This window comes from Manis pentadactyla, chromosome 8, assembly GCF_030020395.1.
Source record: "Manis pentadactyla isolate mManPen7 chromosome 8, mManPen7.hap1, whole genome shotgun sequence".
Taxonomy (NCBI): Eukaryota; Metazoa; Chordata; class Mammalia; order Pholidota; family Manidae; genus Manis; species Manis pentadactyla.
The window spans coordinates 113,034,268-113,050,407 of record NC_080026.1 but is presented as its reverse complement, the minus strand read 5'-3'; the positions used below and the strand labels follow the sequence as shown (position 1 = coordinate 113,050,407).

The 16,140-nt window shown below is 46.7% G+C and overlaps 1 protein-coding gene across 2 annotated transcripts; it reads left to right on the top strand.

Annotated features, from left to right (window-relative positions):
* Positions 1–180: 180 nt before the first annotated feature.
* Positions 181–16,018, top strand: ACTR1A (actin related protein 1A). Of its 2 annotated transcripts, none has more exons than XR_008998993.1 (11): positions 181–326; positions 7,766–7,830; positions 8,734–8,809; positions 9,547–9,672; positions 10,439–10,563; positions 11,572–11,788; positions 12,508–12,600; positions 13,152–13,326; positions 13,427–13,615; positions 14,020–14,060; positions 14,236–14,406. XR_008998993.1 is itself a non-coding variant. In XM_036899022.2 (11 exons), the coding sequence occupies exons 1-11, from the start codon at positions 279–281 to the stop codon at positions 14,336–14,338; spliced, it is 1,131 nt and encodes a 376-aa protein (XP_036754917.1). In that variant the 5' UTR covers positions 181–278; the 3' UTR covers positions 14,339–16,018. The 2 variants fall into 2 exon arrangements, 1 of the variants encoding a protein (XP_036754917.1); XM_036899022.2 differs by having other exon boundaries at positions 13,427–13,488; positions 14,236–16,018.
* The last annotated feature ends 122 nt before the right edge of the window (positions 16,019–16,140 follow it).

Genomic DNA, 16,140 nt, shown 5'->3' with positions numbered 1-16,140 from the left:
CAGTCTGCGTCCCCCTTTTATTTATCTATGAAACTACAAAGCCCAGGGCACTGTGCATCCAAAACGCAGCGCCGAGTCTTTTAAACTAGAGGGCGCTCCCGACTTCCCAGCGTTTTAACACCGGTGCAAGGCATGCTGGGGGTTGTAGTTCTTAGGAAGGGAACTAGGGCCACTCCCTGGCCGCCCAGTACAGGTGGCCAGACTGCGCATGCGTGTCAGTGGCGTTAGCAGCACACCCGGCTGGCAGTTCCTTCCTCGGAAGGAGAGAATCCTCTGCCATGGAGTCCTACGATGTGATCGCCAATCAGCCAGTTGTGATCGACAATGTGAGTTGCGTGTTTTCTATCTCTAAAGGGGCTTATGCTCTTCTTCCCGAAGGGATTGTTTCCCCGGTTTCAAGCTGGGCGCCCGGCTCTTTGTCACTGGCTCGGCCTATCAGGCGGGTGCAGCTGCCGCCGCCTCCGTCCTCCCTCCACCCGTAGTCCGAAGGCAAGGCGGCCGGCTAGCAACCAGGGACTGGAGAACTTTGGGGTGGATAAAGCGAAAGGCTGTAGTCCGAGCCGGGTCCATGGGTTCTTGCCTGGAGAGGCCTTAACCGCTCCTTGAACGCCCCGTGCCCGCCCCTCCCCAGTTTCCGATAATCCTATTGGCTGTTCCAGCTGTCCGTTTTGACCGACTACCCCGCCTCTGGGCCTTGCCGGATGAGGGCAGACCTCTGCAGTGATTGGCTCGCGCTCCTGTCGTTATTCCGGTTCGCCATAGTGTTGCCCCTTTATAAGGGGCGGGTTGGTACTCAAGGGCTGTAGGGATTGGCTTCGCCAATTCCCGGTAGTGGGACCTGAAGGGCTGGGGCCCGCTGGGTGGTGGAAAGGGTTAAGTTTCCTTCGGTCCAGAGTCGGCCGGCGGCTTGGTTATGTATCTATCTGGGTGGAGCCGGAGATCCTGGAGCCAGAAATTGCCCGATTTCAGTTATTTCTGCGATTACAATTTAGAGTCTTAATAAAGGTCGAAGAAAGGAGAGTGACCAGGCGAGCAGGGAGCTATCGTTCTCGTCGGAACGCCTAGCTGCTAACATACTAGCCGAGAGCTCTAATGCTTACGGAGGTTTCAAGTTGGATTAATTCGAGTTGTAGCCTTACAAAAACTGAGCAGTTAAGGCAAGAAATTTGACCCTCGTTTTACAAATGAGAAAACTGAAGCACCAAGAGGAAAATTGAGCTCAAGGTCGCACAGTAGAGGTGACCTAAATCCTGTGCTTTATCTGTTATTTCTCTTGTCTAGTACCCCACGCAAATGCATCAGTGGTGATCAATGGAAATAATCTAAGTACTCCTGTTTTGTAGGAGAGGGACAGTTGTAAAACAACTGCATTTCTCTCTTTCGCTCAAAGATTGGTACCTCCGAGATTGGTTGATAACTTTTATGTCCCTAATAGGTCACTCCATTGAGGCAGATTGCCAGTTCTCTCTGTCCTAAACTGATTGCCAGATTCATTCTGTTGATCAGCTTGGACCTTAGGCAGGTTTCAAGGTCCTTTCATTCTCATCATCTAATTTAAGCAGCTCTGGTAGGTGGATATGAATTTCTATCCCCAGTTTATGCAGGAAAGTGAGGCTTGGAGATGTTAAACAGCTATTCAAACCACCTGGCATATGAGTTGAGGTGCCAAGACTCAAACTGAAATCGGATTCCCAGTTCCTCACTTTTTCCAAGAAAAGGTACTTTTTTGTTGTTGTTAGCCTTATTTCTCTCAAAAGGTGTGACTTCTGCCTTAAAAACCATGAGGTTGTGCTCAGTGAGACATCTCATTTTTTTTGGCCTCCCTCACTATTCTAGTAAATCCTAGATTCTATAAATCTAGGAAAAAGTTGATATTCCTTCATTTTTCATTACTCCTCCCTTCCCCACCTTTCTCCACACACACACTGCCTGGGGCCTGGCACCACTATGTGCTCAATAAATGTTTTTTCATTGGATTGATTCAGTGGGTGGATGAATGACTGATTAATCACAGTAACAAAAGTGTCCCTAAAGAAATGATAGGGACCTCTAGTTACTTACTTCAGAGAATGACTCCTTGTCTTGATGTTGATTTTCAGAGATCAGTGTTTCTATCCTCAGTTTGTATGTGTTTCATTTGCCTTTTTCTTAGTTTCAAAAAGAAAAAAAAATTGAAATTAGCAATTTCCTGTTTTCATTAGCAATGCAAAAGGAGCAGTCTGTCCATCCCACCAGATTCTTTCCTTCTTGAATTGTTGGGCAGGAGTTCCATCTCCAGCCATTTTCTTTAATGTCACTTTAAAATGCTTTTTGGTTTCTCCTTTCTCTTTCTTGGTAGTGTATTTGAAGTGCATCAAAGCAGTGTGCATTTTCAGTTTTCAGATTTAAAGAACTGACTTGTTTTTCTGTGGGAAAACATTTCCCTTATTATGTCAATAATTCTGCCAAAACATGAAGTAGGAGAAACTTAAGTAATTTTTCCATTAGGTCTTGCTGAGTATCTGCCATTTATTTAGATTTGGGGGCCTCTAGTAGTTCTTGCTGCTCGACATTCAGAAAATTTTGTTTTGTTTCAAAATGAAAGATGGACAGGAAAAATCATTTGAAAGATTTGAGCCAACTTTGTATCATAAGAACTATGTGTGTCCAGCTGATTTAACAGCTCCATAGTTTAACATATTGCTACAATTTTATTTCTGGGCTAAGGAGAATGTAATTAAAAGAGAACAGGAAACCAGGAAAAGAAGGAAGAACCAAATTACCTGTTCTCAGCCTTTCCCAGTCTTAAGACAATTGTTGACCATTCCTTTCATCCTATTATGGCACCAAACCAATTCCTCAGAATTTAATGAGAAAAATGTGGGCTGGGGGGACACATGTGCCCACAGGTATTTTTAAAAAGTAAATATAAGTCATTCTTCCCAAAGGCATATTAGAGATAGTAATACTAGAGGAAGGCAGTTCTTGGGCCACATTTTGCAGACTACAGTACTTTGATTAGAATGTAATGTTATTCTGAAGCTCAAATATTTGCTGAGATCTAAAGGTTAAATGCTGTTCTTATATCTAAAAAAGATGAATCTGCTGGTCAGTCTTAAAACTGTCTTTGTGCTTATGTGGGCCTAAATGCAAGAACAGTTTCAGATTGTTCTAAGTTCATCAGTAAGCTAAGTTTCACTGTTTGGGAGGAATGTTATGCTACTTCAGCCCCCCTTTTAAAAAATGAGATACCTTAAACATACAGAAAAGTTCAGAGAAGTATATTATAAGCACCCCTATAGTCTTCCACCCCAATTTAATAAATGATGACATTTTCCATATTTGCTTCAGATTTTTTGTAAGGAAATAAAGCATTACAAATAAAGGATAGCTTTAAAGGAATTGGGAAGGTCCAGTGAGCATGCCTGACCCAAGGGTCAACTGCTTCTCATTTCCAGCCAGTTGTTCCCATGCAGAAATGCAGGCCTAATGTTACCGTATCTTCTGATCTTCAAGAAAAATCAGAAATACTAAATTTCATATTCTGTCTCCAATTTTTAACTTTTAAATTAATGTAAAAGTAGTTTGTGGTCTATAGAGGTAGAAAGTAGATTAGTGGAAGCCTAGGGCTGGGCACAGTGGGTGGGATGAAGAGCGACTGCTAATGTGTACAGTTTCTGGGATGATGAAAAAGTAAAATTAGATTGTGGTGATAATTGTACAACTCTGCAAAGACACTAAGAACCATTGAGTTATACACCTTAAATGGGTAAATTATATGACATGTGAATTTTATCTCAATAAAGTTAACTTTTTTAAAAGGTATTTTGTGGAATAAACAAAATACATCTTTGGGCCAAAATGGGCTGCCAGTGTTCTAGAATCCACTTCACAGCATCCTTTTCCCACTTGTAAAAGGGGAAACAAATAGCCTCCTTCCTTACATGTCAAGAATAATTGGGAGTGCTTAGGATAAAGCCACAAGGCAGGTACTAGGTACCAGGAGAGCCTTGCTGAGGGATTTGCTATTTGTTTGCATCAGAAGAAAACAGTCAGTGGTGGCTGGCTTCAGACTTGAGTCCTCAAAAGTCAAATATTTAATGAGGCTACTATTTCAAGAAGCCTCTGCAAGGCATTTGTTTACTTGGCTTTACCAAAGTAAGTAACAAAGAGAGTGGCAGCTCACTTGCAGGTACACAGTCCCTAGTTACAAATACTATTTTAAGTAATTGATACAACCCTTTCATGCTAACCCTGATAGCATGCATAGTATGCTCTCATGGTTTGGCTTGAGCAGAACAGAGGCAGCGCAGCCACCTCCCCCGTCCCTACCCATTCTTCACCAACTTGCTGGCCTGGAAGGCCAACTCATGGGGCTGCAGGAACAAGCTGGGTCCAGTTCCACGTTGTGCCTCATTCCCAACACTGCCTTCCCCTTTCCTGCACCACCTCTGCCTGGGGCTTCTGGCATTCCAGCTGCTCATTCAGGTTCCACACTTGAGGCTTCATCTGCCAGTCATTAGCTAGCATCTGTTTGAGTATCCTGCAGATGCCAGGTGTGGCAGGTACATAAAGTCTCTGACCTTGTGGAACTTGGGCTGAAAAATGTGTGTGGTGCCCAAGCAGCTGAAGAGTGTGTGCCTACAGTGTGGGCTGCAGTGAACAGCTGCCACAATGGCAAACAGTGGGCTTGCTTTCTGAACAAGGTGAGCTTCCAGTCATAGCTCTGCCAGTCTTGAGTGAAGAGCAAAGCAAAGACAGAAAAGAGCTACACTAACGTTAGAGTACAAATCAGACGCATGCAAACTGGAAAAAGGAGAGCACTGGAAAGCCTCCGTGAGAAGTGCTAGCTGTCTGTTTAATATAACATAGCACCAAAACTTACTAAAGGCATGTCCCCTGCCTTTGTGCTACCAGTGCTACAAAATGGAACCATAAATTCAAATAGAAAACAGAAGGAAATGCATGCTACCAGGGTACAGGTAATGGTGATTTTGTGAGAGAGAGAAGGATAATTAATTCTAATGGGGGGTATTTTTCAGGAGGAAGGCAATGAAACTTGAACTAAGTCTGTTATACTCTTGCTGCGAAAGACAGGAAAAAATGAACCTAACATCTTAATATGCCTTGTTAGACTCTAGTCCTTTTGCTAGTAAACTCAAAATCAAATATCCAAGAAAGTCATCTCTTAAAAATATCCAGAGTCTGAAGTATAGGTCTCATCATCTTTTTTTGTTTTCAACCTCTGCCAGGAGATCCAATTAGTCTGTTGGCATCACCACACCCAGGTGAAAGCAGTGAGCAATTATCGGAAGCTGTGCAGACAGGTTCCCAGGGTTCTGTTCCACAGTGCTGTTCTCACCATCCATGCCACTGTCCCAGAACCCATGGCTTCGCAGTGGGATATTTCTCCCTCCTTCCCAGTCTTTTGGATTAGTTTACAGCTGCACCTTTTCCAGGCTCCTTGCTCTTCTGCCCAGGCCAATGAATTTGCACATTGTCTCCTGTTTCCTCTCATTTTCTGTTGGCAGGGGTGGAGAACTGGCTTGACCTGCTCTCCCTCCATACTGCTTTCCCTGTCCTTCAACCACTTTTTACTTCCTACCTCTCTTGCCAGGGTCAGGCACCAGGATGGCCTGTCTTACCCCTCCTCCTCCTATAGAAAAGCAGGAGTAAAAGGCAGCCGGGCTGTTGCTGGGAAAACTGGCGCAAAGATAACCTTAGCTATTAAGCATCTCCTGATGTGTTTACTGCTTGCTTTCTGGTTCTGGAAATATCACACTGCGCCCCAGGAGAAGTGGTCAACAGGCAGCAGGAAAAAGCCTGGCCCAATTGCACATGCAGCCGCAAACCACGGTAGGGTGGAAGGGTAAGGGTAGTGCTGGTAGAAGAGTTACAAAGGCAACAAGGCATATCTGCAAGCAGTATGAGCCTCGTTATCTGTTCTGCTCGGAGCTGGTGTCTGTGTCTAATGGCAGTGTTTGCTTTGGTTGGGCCCTGTGTGGTACCAGAGATGCTGCTGGGAGGCGTCAGCTTCTCTTCTGGGCAACCACCCAACATACCAAGGATCAGAGCAACAGGATTTTAATGTCAGGTCTCTTCTCTTCCCTTCTCAGACAGGGCTCTTCAGGTTTCTCTGCTCTTTATCATCAGGAGACCAATGAGTTAAACAAAGCCTAGTTAAAAAAAACAAAAACACCACCACAGCTGTACAAAGCACACCGTCTACATCTGCAGGGAGAACCAGACAACAGTGTTCCATGGAGTCAGCTTCAAGCAGACAGTGCTCATGCTGGTGTCTGTCACAGAGGCCTGGAGGGCAGGGAGAGTTTAGGCCTGAGCAGGGAAAATAGGTTAAAAGCATCCCTGGTGGTTTAACAGGAAGAATCACACGCTCTTCCCACCTTGGTTATGTTCCTGAATTTGGCTGCTTTGGTACTTCTAGGTATTTTCTTCTTCTCTCCTCAGGTTTTCTTTTTCTTTTTCTTTATTAATACTATTTTTAATTCCAAAAGTAAAACATGTTAAATGTAGAAAAGTCAAAAATGCAGAATAAAGAACACTTTGAGGGTACAGTGAAAGCCCTCACCATCCCCAGTCCCATTTCCCTCACGTTGGCACGCATTCCCTATACAAAATGGCCATGTTAAAGGCAAATATGAGATCCCTTTCTGTTTCTTTTAACTTTTTTTTAATTAAAGTATCATTGATATACAATCTTATGAAGGTTTCACATGAGCAACATTGTGGTTACCACGTTTACGCATATTATCAAGTCCCCCCAACCATCACATTGCAATGTGACTGGGGAAAATAGGCCTGGGGATGGTGAGGACTTTCACTGTCCATCAGCGTAGTAAGATGCTATAGAGTCGCTTCTTGTCCTCTCTGCACTGTACTGCCTTCCCCGTGGGCCACCTACATCATGTGTGTTAATCATAATGCCCTTTAATCCCCTTCGCCCTCCCTCCCCAACCCCTTCCCTTTGGTAATCGCTAGTCTCTTCTTGGAGTCTCTGAGTTGGCTGCTGTTTTGTTCCTTCAGTTTTGCTTTGTTGTTATACTCCACAAGTGAATGAAATTATTTGGTACTTTTCTTTCTCTGCCTGGCTTATTTCACTGAGCATAATACCTTCTAGCTCCATCCATGTTGTTGCAAATGGTAGAATTTGTTTTCTTCTTATGACTGAATAATATTCCATTGTGTATATGTACCACATCTTCTTTATCCATTCATCTACTGATGGATGCTTAGGTTGCTTCCATCTTGGCTATTGTACACAGTGCTGCAATAAACATAGGGGTGCATATGTCTTTTTGAATCTGGTATCTTGTTCTCTTTGGGTAAATTCCTAGGAGTGGAATTCCTGGGTCAAATGGTATTTCTATTAGTTTTTTGAGGAACCTCCATATTGCTTTCTACAATGGTTGAACTAATTTATATTCCTACCAACAGTATAGGATGGTTCCCCTTTCTCTATGTCCTCACCAGCATTTGTTGTTCCTTGTCTTCTGGATGTTGGCCGTCCTTACTGGTGTGAGGTGATATCTGATTGTGGTTTTAATTTGCATTTACCTGATAATTAGCGATGTGGAGCATTTTTTCATGTGCCTGTTGACCATCTGAATTTCTTCTTTGGAGAATTGTCTGTTCAGATCCTCTGCTCATTTTTTATCCCTCTTTCTTTTTAAAAGTAAAGATGGAACCATATACATATTGCATGATATATTTCGCCTCTCGTTTTTGTGATACTTCTGACTTCTCTTTTTCTCTCCCATCTCCTCAGGGATCCGGTGTGATTAAAGCTGGTTTTGCTGGTGATCAGATCCCCAAATACTGCTTTCCAAACTAGTAAGTCATTCTGTAGCTTAGTCAGAAGCTTAAGAGGCTTGTCAGCTTTGTTATGGTGTCAGCCCTTCAGCTTTTATGGAAAAGAGGTCTCTCATTCAGGTCAGCCTTGGTACTCAAAACTACAAGCAAGGGAAAGGAGCTGGCTTTTGGAGTAAGCAAATGAAACAATTGTCTACATGGTTAAATTTGAGAGGCACAGGCAAGAGGCCTCATCTTCAAATCTGATTTTATCTGATGCCAAAAATGTTATCATTGGTTGCTCACTACTTTGGATGACTGCCTCTTCATGGAGTCCTCTTTTTAAAATGATCCCATCACCCAGGATATGGTTTAACATCAAAACATAACTACTATCTTCATGAGAATGAGTTTCTAAGTGCTTTCCTACTAAGGCAGGGACTGTAGGCAGGACAAAGGCCTGGGCACCCTGGGAAGGGGCTCAAAGGGATAGAAAAAGGAAGAATGCTGTGTTACAACAATAGCATCACATGTCTACTTGGTAGAAATCCAGGGCAGGGGGCTAAGGAGACTAAAGTTTTTTGCTAACCATTCATTTAGAAATTCTTGTTCCTTTGCCTCTTTTGGTCTGCATGTACATTGAAGAAAGAGAAGAACTAGGGTACTGAAACCTGTAAAATTAGTTTTAATATCTTATAAGTATAATAAAAATATAAATACAAAGAATTTAAAATAATACATGTTCATTGTAGAGATTGTGAGATGCAGAAAAGTAGGAAGAAGTAAAAATCAAAATCAATTGTAACCTCCTCCCTCATCAAAGATAATCACAGTAGAATTGAGTATATTTCTTCGTGTCTAAGTATGTGCATTTATATGGCCTTCCTGCATTCTGTCGTGTGTTCTGTAAAGCAGAGAAAAGTGATGATCCTCTCTCTTTTGTAGTGTGGGCAGACCCAAGCACGTTCGTGTCATGGCAGGAGCCCTAGAAGGTGACATCTTCATTGGCCCCAAAGCTGAGGTAATTCCCAGCCCTACTGAAGGCCTCGGTCCAGCAGAGGACCTTCATTATGCCCCATACAGGCAGTGTCCTGGCAATGGGACATACGCATGAGTAAAAGGAGCAATTTACGCTTAAAATGTCCCCTTTGGTTCTCTCATCCTAAGCCTAGTCAGTTTATTTCTCCCAGGAGCATCCTCTGGTTTTGAAGAGGAAATATCTGAACCCCTTTGAGAAACAGAGAACAGTCTAGAAAACAGGGCTTTTGTCTTCTGTGTTCTGTCACTGCCTTGCCAATAATCAAATAGACTGCCTTGGTTATTTTTTTGGCAAACGAGATTCAGGGGGAGATCCTGGCTGGGGTACCCTGGGGGTGAGTTAATTAGCACAGTTTGGCAAAGCCCTCAGGCAGCTTCTAGAAGCAGAACAACAGAATCATTGTTGCCTTCTTGGCTGTAAGTGCTGAGGCCCAAAGGTGGAAGCCAGGAGATGGTGTACTGGGACCAAGCAATGAGGAGGGTGCCTCCTATCACTTGCCCTAGGGGCACCCAAGGGCCATGGAAATGCAGAAGCCCTCTGCTTTGCCAGTAGATTGGGCAGCAGGAACAGTTTGCAGCTTATAGTTTAGAGACTTGGAGAATGGGTGCCCACTCTTAGCACTACAGGGTTGGAACTCCCAGTCCTGGAAAGGGGAATGGTCACTGGGCAGCCCAGCTGAGAGCCCGGCCGCTGCTGTAAGTCCCACTTTCTATCCCCAGGAACACCGAGGGCTGCTCTCCATCCGTTACCCCATGGAGCATGGCATCGTTAAAGACTGGAATGACATGGAGCGCATTTGGCAATATGTCTATTCAAAGGACCAGCTGCAGACTTTCTCAGAGGAGGTAAGAGTCCTGTGTGCTGGGCAGAAGCCCTAGCCAGGGATGAGGATGACAGTGTGTTTGTCAAAGAGCATCGAGAATGAGTTTTTCTGTGGGCCAGGCACCAGGCCATGTGCTATTCAGGCATGTTCATGTGTAATCCTCACACCATTCCCGTGAGACATAGGTAGTACTATCTCCATTTTACAGACAAGGAAATAGGAGTTGGGAGAAGGCAAGTAGTGTTTCCAGGATTCACCCAGTGAGTTAAGTGGTAGAACTGGAATTCAAACTCACATCTTTCAGACTTCAGAGCCTGTAACTTCTGAGGAAGTAACTCTCAACTCAGAAACACAAAAGAAGGTGCATCCTAGGCCTATTAGGCCTATTTTGTAGGATATTTTCTATATTTAAAAGTACATTCTATATTACAATCTAATTTTCTATTTCAAAAAAAGGTTTTTTATTTTTATCATAATCCCAAATTTAGAGTTTAGCAAAATCTTCTGACATTTGGAGATATACAGTAGACATAGGACTCTTGGAGGATGAGAGGAGGGAGGGAGGAGTGAAGGCAAGAACAGAATGAGACTTTAAAGGGGAAATGAATTTGGAAAGCTGAGAAACGAACTTGGGCAGGGGTAGGTGATAGGCCCAGCTTGCTTTTTTGAAGGAGGCTGACAAAGGTCCCCTGGGCTCTCTAACCAGCCAGGCAGGGGCTTCTGCCCTAGTCCTAATGCAGGGTGGAAATCTGGCCTCACCTTATTGCTGCCTGGGCATCTTCCACCAGCATCCTGTGCTCCTGACAGAGGCACCTTTAAACCCGCGGAAAAACCGGGAACGAGCTGCTGAGGTATTCTTCGAGACCTTCAATGTGCCAGCCCTTTTCATCTCCATGCAAGCTGTGCTCAGCCTGTGAGTAGCAGCCTGGCTGGCTAGCCTGGCCCCCCAGGTTGGGGAAATAGTCCTTTGGCCTCTCCTTTGGGTTGGCTCAGAGCAACTTGAGCACCCTCTGCGAGGGAAGGTTTAAGATGGCAGCAAAAGGAGTATTGAGGTGACTCTCAGTGGGTTTGGTGCCCAAGGCTGTCTGCTCCACCTGTGGGGAAGGCCACATGCTGCTGCAGCTCTTCCTGAAGGCCCCCATGTGTTCAGATATTAATCAGTGCCTACCTGTGCCAGGTGCTATGCGAGGCTGGGGATAGGGACGTGACGAAAACACCACCGTGGTCCCTGTTCTCACACCCCTGCATTCCTGTCATGTTCCCAGCCTGACACCAGGGTAGGTCTACTGCTGAGACTGGACACTGGTTACTTGCAGGTGGGATGCATTTGACCCCATTAAAAAATTGTGAGCCAGCATTTAAAAATTGTTAGATTTCCTAGCAAAACTCAAATTTGTCTTCTCTAAAAAAATGGGGCAATCTGGTAATACTGGGCCTGCACTGTGGGTTTTTTTCCCACATATCACAGAACTGTATGTATGTCTGTACCCTTGTCTCTACCAAATGAGAAAACTAAGGACAGACATAGAGGGCCATGTAGGAAAAAGCTAGTTTTTTGTGGAAGTGAAAATAATTCTTATTTTTGTTTGCCTAGCCTTTGTAGGTATCTTTGAGTTTTTCCTCTTGTTCAGAGTTAAAAACTGCCCCTGAGGCTGGGTCCCTGAAGCAGGTGAAGGCCAGGCCATGGCCTGAGATTGGAGGGTCTGCTTTTCTGGGAGCAGGGAAGGAACTAGAGAGGCTCAGCCCCTTTCATTCAGGTATTTCAGGCTTGCTTCGATGCTCATATAGTACTCAGTCCAGTCTAAGGCTCTGGAGAAGTACAGGCCCCAGCTTTAGTTTAGCAGACATTGAACTCTAAAAAGAAGTTTCTTCCCAGAGTGAGGAGGCAGGGGTTAGTGATGCTTCACCTGCTTTGCTTCAGTTATGCCACAGGCAGGACCACAGGTGTAGTGCTGGATTCTGGGGATGGCGTCACCCATGCTGTGCCCATTTATGAGGGCTTTGCCATGCCCCACTCAATCATGCGCATCGACATTGCTGGCCGAGATGTCTCTCGCTTCCTTCGCCTCTACCTGCGTAAGGAGGGCTACGATTTCCACTCATCCTCCGAATTTGAAATTGTCAAGGCCATAAAAGAAGTGAGTGCTGCCTCATGGGCCCAGGGATGGGCTGGGAATGGGAAGCAAGCAGCCAGGACCTCCGTGCCCTGGAGTGAAGAAAGGCAAAGCTCCTGTCCTGGGAGGTCTCAGGTCAGGCTCTGTTCTCCCCAGCCAGACCTCCCTGCCGCTGTGCGGTCTTCAGCTGAGCCTCACACAGACAGATTCACCTTCCCAAGGTGCTGCCATCTTGTGGGGGAAAGAGGGCCATTTCTATCTCTTAAGCGGGATGACAGGTAGACTGGTGTTCATTGTTTTTCATACCTTATGTACAAATTACATTTGTCCTTTTAGTCCTTGAAGACATCAGAATACATTTTTATTTTAAGTAAACTGAATCCTCCTGCCACCTGTAGCTCTAAAGAAGCCTCTGGGGTGGGTAGGTGGGACCCAGAACCGTATGTGTTGTAAGAGGAGAAAGAAGCCTGAGCCTGGACTAAAATTAAGTTGTCTCAGAACCAGATCCAGAGAGCCAAGTTTCCATGCTTACCCACCATGAAGGTGGAGATTTCATGTCCTAAATGTCACCTGGTGAAGGCCAACAGAGACCTCCCTGCTTCTGCTCCAGAACAGGCACTCTTCTGACCTGTAGGGCAAGCACTGCAGTGGGCAGATTTCTGCAGCAACACATCACTCCCCTGGGACTTTGACCAGGCGAGTGCCAGATTTCCTGCCTGCCTGACTTGTACTTGGTTCTACAGAGAGCCTGCTACCTATCCATAAACCCCCAGAAGGATGAGACACTAGAGACGGAGAAGGCGCAGTACTACCTGCCTGATGGCAGCACCATTGAGGTAGGCAGCTGGACCTCTCCCCTCAGGACCCCAACAGCTGCACCTACATAGAACTAACTCCTGGGGAGACACTGGGGTCAGATGTAGCAGTCCTTTTACACCCCCTGCCTGGAGCAGGGCTCTTGAGCAGCTCTGTCTCCTGCAAAGTGAGGCAGTGCCAGAGACTTTGCTTCTCCCATGTGGGGGAGAGGAGGCACCAGAGGCATTTTCCTAGGTCAGGATGGGATTAAGAAGGAGGATGGTTAGTGCTGTCCTTAACCACTTGGGCACGGTATAGTACTGCCTCTCCCTGGACCTCCATTAATAGAAAGAAATTTCTGTGAATGAATCCATGTATTAATGCCAAAGGTCTCTTGGCTAGAAAATGCCAGAACTAGGATTAAACATAGGAGCTTCCTCTCTCTTCTCTCCCATGGGCCCTGTTTGTTCCCTAAGCCTGGCCTTCACAGCCACCTGGTTACTAAGAGGTGGGGACACAGGTCTCTTCTATTGCCATTCCCAAAGGGATCTCAGCCCGTCCCATCCTCTGAAGCTTGCCCTCTACCCTGCAGATTGGGCCTTCCCGATTCCGGGCACCTGAGCTGCTGTTCAGGCCAGACCTGATCGGTGAGGAGAGTGAGGGCATCCACGAGGTGCTGGTGTTTGCCATTCAGAAGTCTGACATGGACCTGCGGCGCACGCTCTTCTCTAACATTGTCCTCTCGGGAGGCTCCACCCTTTTCAAAGGTTGGTCTTTGCTGCTGGGTCCTTCTCGAGGAAGTTTCCAGATCTTGCTGGGCCCAGACACCAAGAGAATTGATGATACTTTCCTTTCTTGCCCATTCAGGTTTTGGTGACAGACTACTGGGTGAAGTGAAGAAACTGGCTCCAAAAGATGTGAAGATCCGGGTAGGAGCAGCATGGTCGTGGCTGGGCTGGGTGGAAATGGGCCTCCTGCATCTCCACCCAAGCTTTTCGGGAGCCAAGGCTACTTAGACACCACCAGATGGCTCCTGGCCTCCACACTGACTCAGAGGTCGGCCAGAAGGGAGGATCCATTCTCACTTTCCCTCTTCACTAAAGGGGGGAAGTTCTAATACCCAGATGTGGTGAGGTGCTAGGCTCAGGGCCCCATGTGTTGTCTTCAAGGAAAACTGCAAAACTTTAAAAGAACTGAATCTTGCTCCCAGATAGCCCCAACTTCCCTGAGAGCTATAGGTACATAGGGCCTCTGGAAACCTGCTTCTCCAGATGAATGAATGTCAGGCTGGCTACAATACCTGCCAGAGAGACCACAGGATCCCACAGGGACATAACTTAAAGCCTGTCATGTGAAGTGCATCCGCTGCCTTGGGTGGTGAGAATTGGCTATAAACACAAGCATTGGACGGGAGAGGGAAGATGGAAGTCTCAAAGTCCTCTTTCCACCCCCTGTTGCAGATATCTGCACCTCAGGAGAGACTGTATTCCACATGGATTGGGTGAGTAGCTCTTCTGGGGGGTAAGAGCAGAACAGGAAGTAATGGCATTGATTACCCTCACCACCCCATCCCTTTAAAGCAAAGCCTGATCTGGTTTGGCCCCCTGGGGGACTGACTGACTCCACGAATACCCACTCATGTCTCTCAATGTTCCTTTGGATTCTCTCCACTCCAGGGGTTCTATCCTTGCCTCCCTGGACACCTTTAAGAAGATGTGGGTCTCCAAGAAGGAATACGAGGAAGATGGTGCCCGATCCATCCACAGGAAAACCTTCTAATGTTGGGACATCATATTTACCTCTCTCTGAAGTTAACTCCACTTTAAAACTCGCTTTCTTAAGTCGGAGTGTTTGCGAGGAACTGCCTGTGTGTGTGAGTGTGTGTGTGGGGACGAGTGTGTGCGCATATGTGAGTGCCGTGTGACCCAGGGATTCCAGGGCCCAGAAAGGACGATGAACTGCCCACGATTGCGAAGGCCTGAGGCCTGGGGTTGACCACTAACTGGCCCAAGGAAAAGTGCTGGCAGAGAGCCCCACTCCTTCCTCATCTGGGCCTTTGGCCGTGTGGGACTATGTTTACTACCATAGGGAGACAGAGAGGGAGGTAAACCCAAGCCCCAAGAGACCTTGTTGCTGCCCGTCCTAGCTGGGCTACCCCCACCCCACCCCCTGGGTGCCCTGTGGCCCAAGGCAGCCTCTGCTTCCCTTGCTCATCCTGCTATGGATGCCTCTGGATCATGGATGGAGGACTGCGGATGGGGTAGAGTTCCATCTGATTTTGTTGCAGTTTAGGTTTGGGAGGCTAGAAAAGCACTCTAGGAGCTGTTGCTAAACGTCTGGGGTCAGGAGAGGGCAGGATGCCATCAGCTGCACCTGGGGGCCAGCACCACACTGGGCATCGGAGGAGGGCAGTAGTGCCACTTCCAAGTGGTGGCAGAGTTAATGCTCCACCCCTATCTCCATTCCAGAGGGTCTTGGGAGAGTTTAAGGAGCCGGTTGGCCCCAGGCCCTATTACTTGCTTTTCATCCATCCTTGGACAATGCCATCTTCAAACAGTTTTATTTATTGAAGTGTTTGTTCAGTATGGGGACTTGGAAAGGAGTTCATCGTCTCCTGCCCACCAGTCACCTCGTTCACACTAATGTTTACAGCACCTAAGCTTAGCGTAGTATCCAGGGCCCTGCCACTCCCTGCTGTGAACTGGCCATATCCATAGGCCTCAGGACCATCTGGGATCAGAGGTTATTGTAGTCATTCCCACTGGCCCCTTTCTTTCTCCCTCTTCTACTTGCTCACTGCTCTGGAATCAACAGGCTGGTTGCTGGTTGTATTTTCTGAAACAGGAGATAGACTCTCTTTTGCAGAGATCCCTAGCAAAGAAGGGGAGTTGGGAACTCAGCCCCCATCGACTGGATATCAAGAGCCACAAGTAACCAAGTTGCCTTTTCACACTCTAGCTGACGGGGTTGGGGGCTAGGTTGTAGAGGAAAGAAGACCCCTTTCTGCCATTCTTGACTTTGGGCTTGTGTGGTTAGGGAAGGAGGGTGACAGACTAGAACACCAGGATCTGATGGTCTCAGGCACATCTCTCATCCAGTGGGGCCAGGTACCTACCCTGGATTGGGCTGGCCTAAAGGTGGCCCAAAAGCTTTTCAGCCCAGATGGTGGAAACGGGGGCTAGCAAATCTTTACCGGCACCCTCACCTGTGATACCAGGACCTGCCCCAATCCCAGATTCCAGGTAGTATCCTCTCCCATGCTGTCCAATGACCAAAGGCCCTGCCAGGTGTGGGCCATAGCAGCAGGTGTGTGAAAGCAGTGTGGCAACCCTCAGACTACAGTGTGCTTAACCAGCTCACCTCCCTTCTCTTAGCCCAAGCCTATCCCCACACAGCCTCACACAAACCATGTTGCCTGGTGGGGCCCAGTGTACTTAAATAAAGTTGTTCCAATAGACACATCAGCTAGGCCTCTGTCTGCAGCAGGTACTGGGTGGCAAGAGGGAGGAGCTGAGGGCCCTGAATCTGAAATGGTGACTAGACCTAGTCCATCCTCTAGATGGCACTGTTGCCCCAGACAG

Bases quoted from the DNA above. Each gene is read 5' to 3' on its own strand.
- ACTR1A (XM_036899022.2), top strand. From the start codon at position 279: ATGGAGTCCTACGATGTGATCGCCAATCAGCCAGTTGTGATCGACAAT. The intron at 10,564-11,571 runs GTGAGTAGCAGC...GCTTTGCTTCAG, and splicing joins ATGCAAGCTGTGCTCAGCCT to TTATGCCACAGGCAGGACCA. The intron at 13,489-14,019 runs GTAGGAGCAGCA...CCCCTGTTGCAG, and splicing joins CAAAAGATGTGAAGATCCGG to ATATCTGCACCTCAGGAGAG.